General features: G+C 46.1%; 1 protein-coding gene across 1 annotated transcript; it reads right to left on the bottom strand.

The window, feature by feature from the left end:
- Positions 1–7,386: 7,386 nt before the first annotated feature.
- Positions 7,387–10,090, bottom strand: LOC143296363 (acetylcholinesterase-like). The gene is made up of 3 exons (XM_076608239.1): positions 8,927–10,090; positions 8,091–8,277; positions 7,387–7,491 (listed from the first exon to the last, which is right to left on the bottom strand). Exons 1-3 carry the CDS (start codon positions 10,045–10,047, stop codon positions 7,474–7,476), a joined length of 1,326 nt encoding a protein of 441 aa, XP_076464354.1. The 5' UTR covers positions 10,048–10,090; the 3' UTR covers positions 7,387–7,473.
- Positions 10,091–12,485: the final 2,395 nt, after the last annotated feature.

Genomic DNA, 12,485 nt, shown 5'->3' with positions numbered 1-12,485 from the left:
GTATTCTGTCCATCGCTTTAGGATGTCTTGTTCTTCTGTTAGACATTTTCCATCCTTGGTCTGGATGTTGGACATAGTTCTACCTTGCCTTGTGTTGGTAAGTTCTTTCACAACTTGGTAGGCTTTCTTGCTGTTGTTTCTTGTCAGGTTTTCCTCTATGTCCTGGCATTTTCCTTCAATCCAATTCTCCCTTGCCTTCTTCATGCTTCTCTTGATTTCGGTGTTAACTGCTTTGTACTGTTTTGCCCCTTCTTCTTCATTCTTTTTCTTTTTCAGGTCTCTACGTTTGTCACACAGCTGTAGGATGTCGTCCGTGACCCAGGGCTTCTTTTTGATGCGTTGTTTTCCAAGAGTTGTTTGGGCTGTTTCAGTCACAGCTGCGTTGAAGTCGCTTACGAGTGTATCCAGGTCGGCGTCATCTGCATCGAGAGTGATGAGTGGCGCGAATTTCCCACCAATCATGGCTTGGAATGCCTCTTGTACTTCAGGATCTTTCAATTTTTCCAGGTCGAACTTCAGTCTTGAGAAGCTTTGTTTCTTTGTTTTCTTCAGTTGGAGTTTGAAGGTCATCATTACCAAGTCGTGGTCACTTGCAATGTCAGCTCCTGGGAAACTTCTTGTCTTGGCAATGTTCACGCTAGACTGGAAACGCTTCTTTACCATGATGTAGTCTATTTGGTTGTGGTGATCTCCTCCAGGGCTGTGCCATGTCCATCTTCTGGATGCTTTGTGTGGTCCAAATGTGTTTGTTATCTTCAGGTTGTTGAAGCAGGCAAATTCCAGGAGTCTCAAACCTCTTTCATTTGTAGCGTTGTTACCATATCGTCCACATGTGCCCTTCCAGGTGTTGTAGGAGTCTTCTCCGATCTTGGCGTTCCAGTCACCTTGTACTACTATGATGTCTTTCTTTGGTGTCTGATCAAGGGTTTCTTGTAGTTGTTCGTAGAACTCCTCAACTTCATAATCGCTGTGATCAGATGTTGGAGCATATGCTTGTATGATGGTGATGTTGAATGGGGATGCCCTCAGGCGGATGGTAGTGAGCCTGCTGGATATTGGTCGGCAGCCCATGACAGTGTTAACAATGTCTTTGTGGATCAGGAACCCTACTCCATGTTCGTGTTTGTCCTCTCTACCACTGTAAAATAGTCTGTGGCCTTCAAGTGTGGGTATTTCACCGATTTTTTTCCATCGTGTTTCACAGAGTCCTAGGATGTGCCAGCGATATTTGTTCATTGCATGTGTCAGTTCTTCCAATTTTCCTGGCGTCCTTAGTGTTCTGACATTCCACGTGCCAATAGAGATGTTGTTCCTGGCCCGGAGCTTGTTGTGTGGTCCACCAGTAGCACATTTGTCACCTCCACCCTGGTTTGCAATGGAAGGCGCGGTCCTTGTTGACCCGGGCGACGACCGAGCCGGTATGGGTTGAGTAGTGGTCGTCATTCATGCGGTGAGTCTTGGGCAGAAAAGCATGGCGGAGCCCATCCCTCTCCATGCTAGACTGGTCTAGCTGCGGCTTTCCTTGATTGGAGAGGCCGAGATCTAGTTTTGATATAGCGCCAGTTGCTCGCTCCCGTGCCGCGTCGGTTGAAACAACCTGCACCGTGTCCCCCTGAGGAAACACCCACATTAACGTGGCGAGAAGGTGCGACTACGGTATTCACCCTTTCTTAATAGAAGGAAGGGATCTTCGCAGGTTCGCACACATAGGCAGGCACAAACTTACATAACCACACGCACACACAATACACATTCATATACATGCATGTAGTTATGTACACATGCAAACCCACCACAAACACAAGCGCCCCGTTTTGGCCAGTGACTGGACGCGGGTGCGGTGGTCCAGTGGTGAGAGCGCTGGGTTCTCATTCGAGTTTCCAAGGTTCGATTCCTTGTCTCGGCGCACCTGAAGGGTTAAGGTTGGAGATTTTTCCGATCTCCCAGGTCATTGGATGACATGTGCAGACTTGCTGGTGCCTGAACCCCCTTCGTGTGTACACGCAAGCAGAGGATCAAATACGTACGTTAAGGATCCTGGAACCCATATCATGTCAGCATTCGGTGGGTTGTGGAGCCAAGAACGTACCCAGCATGCAAATCCACGAAAGTACCATTATCGAAGTATGGCTGTCTACAAGGCAGGTAAAAACGGTCATACAAGTGAACAAAAAAAAAAAACCCACAAAACAAACACTCATACAGACTAGTGAACGCGGGAGTTGCAGCCCACGAACGCAAAAATAAATTAATAAATAATAATGATAATTATTATTATGATAAGATCACTGACACAGCCTTCAAGGGAAGCAGTCACAGACTGGGGGCACTTTCCCCTTTTTTTTCTTTTCTTTTTTTAACAACAAAAAAGCTAAGCTCATGGCATGTTATGTATCCAAACAACAACAAAAAACGAAAAAGAGAGTGAGAGAGAAAGCACATGGCCAACTCTCGATTTCTTCAAAACTCAACTGGACTTCAACAAAAACAATGGAAAAGTGAATCAACGATACATCATTGATATCAATACTGTGTATATTTTCCATTCTATGGCTTCTGTATCCTATCATTTTTTACGGCGTGGTGGAATCTGAGAGTGATAGTTTGTTCACCTTTGACCCGTTTTCCAATTATTTGTACGCAAGCCGAAAAACCAACTCATACTGTCCTGACATCATCAAGATCGACAGCAATCAGGGTCAGTTTCTTTTCGACTATTTATAACAGTTCAGATTGTATCCTGTTGGACTGTATGGATCCAAGATTGCAAATAATCACAATGGGCTACATACATGTCATTTACATTGGATGACTCGAAAGGCAAGCACTTCACTAATAATATATACCAATACGTGTGTGCGTGCGTGCGTGCGTGTGTGTGTGTGTGTGTTCGGGCGCGCGCGCGTTCACCTGTTTCTTTAGTTCCATGGATTCATTTCTGACCGATCTGTTGGTTATCGTCATTGACAACGATCAACGGCACAGTCACCCCATTCTTCAACAAGGCAATCACCTCGGCACATTCACCCCTTTCTTCAACAAGGCAATCACCTCGGCACATTCACCCCTTTCTTCACCCCTTTCTTCAACAAGGCAATCACCTCGGCACAGTCACCCCTTTCTTCAACAAGACAATCACCTCGGCACAGTCACCCCTTTCTTCAACAAGGTAATCACCTTGGCACATTCACCCCTTTCTTCAACAAGGCAATCACCTTGGCACAGTCACCCCATTCTTCAACAAGGCAATCACCTCGGCACACAGTCACCCCATTCTTCAACAAGGCAATCACCTCGACACAGTCACCCCATTCTTCAACAAGGCAATCACCTTGGCACAGTCACCCCTTTCTTCAACAAGGCAATCACCTCGGCACATTCACCCCATTCTTCAACAAGGCAATCACCTCGGCACATTCACCCCTTTCTTCAACAAGGCAATCACCTCGGCACAATCACCCCTTTCCTCAACAAGGCAATCACCTCGGCACAGTCACCCCTTTCTTCAACAAGGCAATCACCTCGGCACATTCACCCCTTTCTTCAACAAGACAATCACCTCGACACAGTCACCCCATTCTTCAACAAGGCAATCACCTCGGCACATTCACCCCATTCTTCAACAAGGCAATCACCTTGGCACAGTCACCCCTTTCTTCAACAAGGCAATCACCTCGGCACATTCACCCCATTCTTCAACAAGGCAATCACCTCGGCACATTCACCCCTTTCTTCAACAAGGCAATCACCTCGGCACAATCACCCCTTTCTTCAACAAGGCAATCACCTCGGCACAGTCACCCCTTTCTTCAACAAGGCAATCACCTCGACACAATCACCCCATTCTTCAACAAGGCAATCACCTCGGCACAATCACCCCTTTCTTCAACAAAGCAATCACCTCGGCACAATCACCCCTTTCTTCAACAAGGCAATCACCTCGGCACATTCACCACTTTTTTCAACAAGGCAATCACCTCGGCACATTCACCCCTTTCTTCAACAAGGCAATCACCCCGGCACAGTCACCCCTTTCTTCAACAAGGCAATCACCTCGGCACATTCACCCCATTCTTCAACAAGACAATCACCTCGGCACAGTCACCCCTTTCTTCAACAAGGCAATCACCTCGGAACATTCACCCCTTTCTTCAACAAGGCAATCACCTCGGCACAGTCACCCCTTTCTTCAACAAGGCAATCACCTCGGCACATTCACCCCTCCGACACATTCACCCCTTTCTTCAACAAGGCAATCACCTCGGCACAGTCACCCCATTCTTCAACAAGGCAATCACCTCGGAACATTCACCCCTTTCTTCAACAAGGCAATCACCTCGGCACATTCACCCCTTTCTTCAACAAGGCAATCACCTTGGCACAGTCACCCCATTCTTCAACAAGGCAATCACCTCGGCATATTCACCCCATTCTTCAACAAGGCAATCACCTCGGCACATTCACCCCTTTCTTCAACAAGGCAATCACCTTGGCACAGTCACCCCTTTCTTCAACAAGGCAATCACCTCGGCATAGTCACCCCATTCTTCAACAAGGCAATCACCTCGACACAGTCACCCCTTTCTTCAACAAGACAATCACCTCGACACATTCACCCCTTTCTTCAACAAGGCAATCACCTCGGCACATTAACCCCATTCTTCAACAAGGCAATCACCTTGGCACACAGTCACCCCTTTCTTCAACAAGGCAATCACCTCGACACATTCACCCCTTTCTTCAACAAGACAATCACCTCGGCACATTCACCCCATTCTTCAACAAGACAATCACCTTGGCACAGTCACCCCATTCTTCAACAAGGCAATCACCTCGGCATATTCACCCCATTCTTCAACAAGACAATCACCTCGGCACATTCACCCCATTCTTCAACAAGACAATCACCTTGGTACAGTCACCCCATTCTTCAACAAGGCAATCACCTCGGCATATTCCCCCCATTCTTCAACAAGGCAATCACCACGGCACAGTCACCCCTTTCTTCAACAAGGCAATCACCTCGGCATATTCACCCCATTCTTCAACAAGGCAATCACCTTGGCACAGTCACCCCATTCTTCAACAAGGCAATCACCTCGGCACATTCACCCCTTTCTTCAACAAGACAATCACCTCGGCACAGTCACCCCTTTCTTCAACAAGGCAATCACCTCGGCACAGTCACCCCATTCTTCAACAAGGCAATCACCTCGGCACAGTCACCCCATTCTTCAACAAGGCAATCACCTCGGCACAGTCACCCCTTTCTTCAACAAGGCAATCACCTCGGCACATTCACCCCTTTCTTCAACAAGACAATCACCTCGGCACACAGTCACCCCTTTCTTCAACAAGACAATCACCTCGGCACATTCACCCCTTTCTTCAACAAGGCAATCACCTCGACACAGTCACCCCATTCTCCAACAAGGCAATCACCTCGGCATATTCACCCCTTTCTTCAACAAGGCAATCACCTCGACATATTCACCCCATTCTTCAACAAGGCAATCACCTCGGCATATTCACCCCATTCTTCAACAAGGCAATCACCTCGGCACAGTCACCCCTTTCTTCAACAAGGCAATCACCTCGACACAGTCACCCCATTCTTCAACAAGGCAATCACCTCGGCACAGTCACCCCTTTCTTCAACAAGGCAATCACCTCGGCACATTCACCCCTTTCTTCAACAAGGCAATCACCTCGACACAGTCACCCCATTCTTCAACAAGGCAATCACCTCGACACAGTCACCCCTTTCTTCAACAAGGCAATCACCTCGGCACATTCACCCCTTTCTTCAACAAGGCAATCACCTCGACACATTCACCCCTTTCTTCAACAAGGCAATCACCTCGGCACAGTCACCCCATTCTTCAACAAGGCAATCACCTCGGCACATTCACCCCTTTCTTCAACAAGACAATCACCTCGGCACAGTCACCCCTTTCTTCAACAAGGCAATCACCTCGGCACATTCACCCCTTTCTTCAACAAGGCAATCACCTCGGCACAATCACCCCTTTCTTCAACAAGGCAATCACCTCGGCACAATCACCCCTTTCTTCAACAAGGCAATCGCCTCGACACAGTCACCCCTTTCTTCAACAAGGCAATCACCTCGGCACAGTCACCCCTTTCTTCAACAAGGCAATCACCTCGGCACAGTCACCCCTTTCTTCAACAAGGCAATCACCTCGGCACAGTCACCCCTTTCTTCAACAAGGCAATCACCTCGGCATATTCACCCCTTTCTTCAACAAGGCAATCACCTCGACATATTCACCCCATTCTTCAACAAGGCAATCACCTCGGCATATTCACCCCATTCTTCAACAAGGCAATCACCTCGGCACATTCATCCCTTTCTTCAACAAGGCAATCACCTTATCATTGGAGGTCCAGGCTGACACTGTTGCCTGAGAGGTCAGCGGCTTAAGTTTGACTGTGTCACTGGACAAAACGAATATTATGTTGCTTTTAGGATGGGTGGACATTTATCAATGCATGAAAAATGGTTATATAGAAATACGGAAGTTAGTCTATGGATACCAGGTGGATGGCGAAAAACATTTTCTTTTTCAGTGTGAAGTTTATAATACTGTGCGAGAAAAATGTACATTCTTCTAAAACAGATATTGCTAAAAGTCATGATGATGGTACTGTTTCATCATCGTCTGATACTAAAATTATAATTAGATCAGTTACTGAATTCAAGCACAAGCAATAAGACAAAGATACGGAAGTCAGAATGGTTTTAAATTTTAAGAAGGAATTTTATTATATAATTCGCATCGAAGTTCCTTTTTCATTTGGACAAATCAGAAAACATAGCATTATATACTTGAGTGTATTGTTGAGTCCGTCTGTATTAGTTTAATACATATTTGAGTGGATGGTCGAATCAGTCTGCATTCTTTTTTTCTCTCTTTTTTTTTCTTTAGTACCATTTCCTTACGTTTTGTCAGGATGTGGCTCTGGCATTTTCAATCATTGGTTTAAAATTGACTGAATATTTGAGAGTGCTGATACAGTTTTTGTTATGTGTTTTTGTTTATGCTGCCCATTGTCCCATTTGAATCGTTTAGTTGTTTTATCATATATAGCACCAAGGAACAAGTGAGAGCCATTTCTTTCAGGTGTAACATTGGCTTTCATTATGTTTTATTTCAACACACACACGCACACACGCATCCACACACACACACATATCTATATCTATATCTGTGTATATACATACACACATGCACGCACACCCACACAGAGTTTCATGGAGGTATCAAAGCGTGCTGGCTGGTCCATGAACACTACACTACATCTGCTGTTAAGAATAGAAAAAAGCAGATGCCTGATCTTTGTACAAACCCATTGCGCTGATCAAGACACACACACAGAATGCTGTAGATGCACTGAGAGGAGAAGACAGCCTCTGGAGTCCCTCCTGTGGTCGCAAGTCTGGTGGTGGTGTCACAGCTCATCGTGATCCTGAAAGATGTCAACGCTGAATCAAAGGCTAGAGTACAAGTACAGAGATTCAGTGCTCGACAGCTGTAACAACAACAACAACAACAACAACAAAAATAAAATAAACTAATCATACACTCATGCACACAATCACATACAAACACAAACACACGCACGTGCACACAAACACGTACGCACAGGAATGTACGGAAACACACACACTCACACATACACATACACACAAACACTCACGGAAGAATTATACTGATCCATAAACACATCATAGTATACGGAATTATGTAGAAAACGCTTGAAAAGGAATGTTTTTGGATCTGTGAATAAAGGACTGTGATGGACTGAAAGAGGTGAATTCCTGGTTTGCACAGCTGAAGAACTAAAAGCATGAAATAGTGTCAGAGTTTATTACTGTTACACTTCATGATCCTGTTTTAGGCCAAATGTCACTACAAAATTCAGCATGATGTTAAAGCTCATAGTGACCCGGATTTACTGCGTGCTTTTTTTTTTTTTTTTTTTTTTTTTTACCTTTCCCACACACCTCACAGCTCTTTCGCTCCTTTCCCTTCCATCACTACAATTAACGGAAGTTCGTGACTCACGTGCACACCAGCGGGGTCACTGGGGTCAGGGACCAGGGTAGTGTAGACCTCATTCCAGAAGACACACTCCCGGTAACGGTATCCCTTCCCCACCGTCACGTGACTGGGGGACCGGAACACGGCGTACGGATAGGTGGAGCTGTTCAGGGGAGGCCACTGGCTGGGCGTGTCTTCAGAGTTAGGGTTACTGCAATCAACAGTTGGAGCACACAAACTGCACTTATTTATCGTGGATGACAGTTACCTGTAACGGCGATCCGTTTCGTAATTGATGAAGAAAATATCTAAGATTAAAGAAGAATCAAACATGTAGCAGATTATGGGATATTTCCTTTGTTGTTTGAACAAATTATTTTTTTTTAAAAGAGTAATAAATCCATATAGATATAGTGTGTGTGTGTGTGTGTGTGTGTGTGTGTGTGTGTGTGTGTGTGTGTGTGTGTGATCATAATTTATTGCTATCCATCCATTTCGTATTTTATGAATCTAAAAAACGAAAAGAAAATTTAAAAAAACAAAGAAAATTGCAATTCAAACAAAACTGAGAAAGTAGCAACTTTATAATTATGTGCAGAAGCTCATGTTTCTAAGCCGGTTATGGCTGTCTTTGTTTGTTCGGTTGGGGTTTTTTTTGTTTGTTTGTTTTATTATTATTATTATTAATTCAATCAGCAGATGTTGCAAAATCACATGCCTAGAAAGAATTACTTTTAACGCAAACCAAAACGTACAGACCGCATTATATCTTCCATCACAACCGGTTTGTTTCTTCTCCAATAAACACATCTGATTATATGTTAAGAGCATGCATAATTCACACAATGATCATCTCTCACCCAAACTTAGCGAAGTTGGCCCAGGCGTTCATCATGAGCAAACTGAGCTGTCTCTCCCCCTCCGTGAAGAAGTGACCCTGGTCCAGCGGGCGGCCAAACACAAAGTCCAGCTCTGAGGCATGGACCACCCCCATCCACTGTGGGAAAGGACTGATGGAGGAGCGATGCTCGAACGAATACATGTACACGTCGCTGCCACCAGCAAGCAAGGGAGTCGCTGTACTGTACATCGGGCAGAAGTAATTCAGGTCACCAAAAATGTTCTCCAGGGCAGTGTGGTAGTCGTCTCTTTCAGCAGGTAACGAGGAACCGATGTAGATGTATTCCAGGAGCTGAATCAGCTGGTTCTCATTAGCTGGGAGATTACGTAGTTTAGGGAACAAAACATTCTTCAGGACCAAGTGGAAAGTGTTTCGCTTCCACTGTGGTCTGGTGCTTTCGTTCATGGATTTTGCTGAGAAAAAGGGAAGCTTATACGACCCGTCGTTTTTGTTGCTTCCTATCAGAACGTCAAACTTCTCTGCGGCCTTGTAAAGCAGATAAGTAGTCATGGACTCGTTGAAGAAGAAATAATCATCAACAATAATTCCAAAGGCGGGGAATGAGAAGCGTTTCAGGTCAGTAGCTATTTTTCCCATTTCTTCAGCATCTGCTTCTGATAAACACGTGATCATGGCATCATCATCGTCGACAGGGCACCCCATGATACCGGCCAGTTTTCGAGCTGCAGCAGTATTCTCTGCCACGGTCCTTTTCCCAAAGCTTGCAGTGACAGGACCGCTCTGGATGACAGCTCTGGAGAAAAGATCTCGCGACAGCGGAGATGCCATATGCGCTCCCACACACCGAGCTCCAGAACTTTCCCCAAAGAGCGTGATCCGACCCGGGTCAGCACCGAAGCGAGGCGCGTTGTGGTGAATCCAGTGCAGGGCCATGGCCTGGTCCAGCAGCCCCACGTTGCCTGGAGCTGCCGCAGTGCCCAGGGACAGAAAGCCCAGCACCCCCAGGCGGTAGTTCAGGGTGGCCACCATCACGCACTGGGTAGCGGCCAGCACCTGTCCGTTGTAGGTGGGCACAGTGCTGGATCCAAACTGTAGTGCTCCCCCGTGGATCCAAACCATCACCGCCAGTCCCTCCTCGTCGCCCTTGTCCGTACAGCCCTGGGGGACCCATAAGTTTACAGGCAGTCCTCACTGACGGCTGTGGAGGCTGGGGGGATCAGAGGGATGTCCTGGGTGTAGGGGACCTCAGGACAGGAGGGTGGGAGAGTTGTGGCCTCCAGAACCCCCTCCCACGCTGTGGCATTTTCGGGTCGCTGGAAGCGGGCAGGGATTGTAGCGTAAGGAATGCCCCAGTACACCTTGACCTGTCGATCCAACACTGATGTCACTTCTCCTCTGACGTCACCGTGAGTCGTGCTTACGATGACGTCATCAAGAGACGCTGAGATGACAGGTGTTGTCATGACCACAAGAATCGTGAAAACTGTTGCCCGTTCCAATGATTTCCATGACTGAATATATGGATCCATATTGCACCAACTGCAAATGTTTAAAACAGGTTTAGAGAATCAAATCAATAAATCTCGTTTTTCACAGCTCTTCTGACCGCAATGATCGTCCAAAACAAGTTCAAAACAGTCAAGTTACAGTCAAACTTCCAGCCTCAACACTAAATGTGAGCAATTGGTCTGAAGTATTACTAGCTAACAAGAAAGCGTTTGTGAAATTGCACTGACAGAGGCATGGAAATACATAGTACAAACACTGAGACAAAATTGGATGTGCGCACAGAGAGAAGGCTGTAGGGAAGGGGGGCAGGCACTCAAACCTGTTACAGCATGTCCACGTTTTAGTCTAGGACACCCATGTTGTTGCCGAAAGTTCTTTCACGTGCAGAAGTATACGCTGCAAATGGAAATTAAGTATCATATTTTTTTCTCCTTTTTTTTCTATGACATTATACGTCCCCTCTCTTTCACCCCGTGGGGTATGTGTTCCCCATCCAATCAAACGTACTAGATTCATCAACGAAAAATGAAACAAGGCAGTCCACAGTGAATGCCCACAAATCAGGTTCCTTTCATTCATTTTTGATTTTCTTCCTTTCTTTCTTTATTTATCTATTCATTTTACAGGTGAAGCGTATCTTTTACGTCTTAAGTAAAGTTGAATCTAATGACCAAATGGCATTCGCCCTAAACGTCAAGACTTTTCAAACGTAAACTGCAGTGCAGACAGAACTGTGGGCCAGCTCACCTGGAGGGAAACTGAGGTGGTCAGAAGTGGCGTTCGTACATTTTTGTTTTGTTTCCTGGGTTGGTTGGTTTTTCCCCAGAAGCAGTCTTCAGGGCCATGGGGCAGCTAGTCTCTATGTTCAGCTGATGACGAATACGTCCCGCAGATTCAGTTTCAGAACTCTTCTTTCCGTTGCACGACGAGCATCACTCTGTCGTGGTTTGTCATGCTTGCTGGGTATTGTCGTGTCTCCATAACCCACCGTTCTCCGACATGGATTACAGGATCTTTAACGTGCGTATTTGATCTTCTGCATGCGTATACCCACAAAGGGGGTTCAGGCACTAGCAAGTCTGCACACTGATAATTATGTTGACTTGTGAGATCGGAAAACTAATCCCTACCCTTTACCCACCAGGCGCCGTTACCAAGATTCGAACCCTGGACCCTCGGATTGAAAGTTCAACGCTTTAACCACTCGGCTGTTGCACATACCAGACATTCCTCTGCAGCCACTGTAGACTGAAGAATCTGCCAACCTCAGGTCAGACTGTCCAGCATGCTTCCACTCGAAGAGGGCAAAACTGACTGACATGACCTTCACATGTATAATTATATTTTAAAGTTGCCCTTAGACTTCCAGTGGCCGGGTGGCTCTGCAGTGGCAGCTGGGAAACGGGTGCACAGACTGCTGACTCGGATTCGCCTGTTCCCGCTTCACCTACAGTACTCTTCGATGATGCAGCCATCCTCAGTGACCTCTTCAGTTGCTTTGGCCTGTTTCACCCACCCGCCATTCCCGTTTTACCTGCTAAGACTCTCTCTCTATATATCTCTCTCTGAATAATTCAGTGGGGGGTACGATGGCGAACTTGGAATTAGGACGCTAAAATAGGACTTACTGTGTATGGATGTCACCATGAGTTTGATGATTGGGAAACAGAGGGAACTAAAGCGAAGCGGAAATAGGCGAAGCGAAATTTGGCGACTGAACCGGGAATAGGCGAACCGGGAATAGGCGAAGCGGGAGTAGGCGAATCGCGATGACACTGCGTGTGGCGTTGAAAAGCCATGCAATTCCAGCACAGTCTCTTTGCATATAAGCAACCGGTCTTGTGTTTTGGTTTTACCCCGGCATTGTATCTTGCAAGGGTGGGTTAATGTTTACTGTTAGACTGTTTTTGCATTATTCGATTTATTCCCCCCTTTCCTACTAACACTAACAGTGTTCCACTGCTAAGGTGCATGTGTAGCAAAGTGATCAGTCGTTTTCACGTGGATTTAGCCGCGTGAATAAAAACAAAACAAAACAGCAAATCCGC

This window comes from Babylonia areolata, chromosome 21 (genome assembly GCF_041734735.1).
Source record: "Babylonia areolata isolate BAREFJ2019XMU chromosome 21, ASM4173473v1, whole genome shotgun sequence".
Classification (NCBI taxonomy): Eukaryota; Metazoa; Mollusca; class Gastropoda; order Neogastropoda; family Buccinidae; genus Babylonia; species Babylonia areolata.
Note: the sequence above shows the minus strand (reverse complement) of the source record. Positions and strands in the feature narration are given on the sequence as shown.

Excerpts from the sequence above, each read along its gene's own strand:
- LOC143296363 (XM_076608239.1), bottom strand. The coding sequence starts at position 10,047 with ATGGTTTGGATCCACGGGGGAGCACTACAGTTTGGATCCAGCACTGTG. Across the intron at positions 8,278-8,926 it reads GCCAACTTCGCTAAGTTTGG|TAACCCTAACTCTGAAGACA; the intron begins GTGAGAGATGAT and ends TGTTGATTGCAG.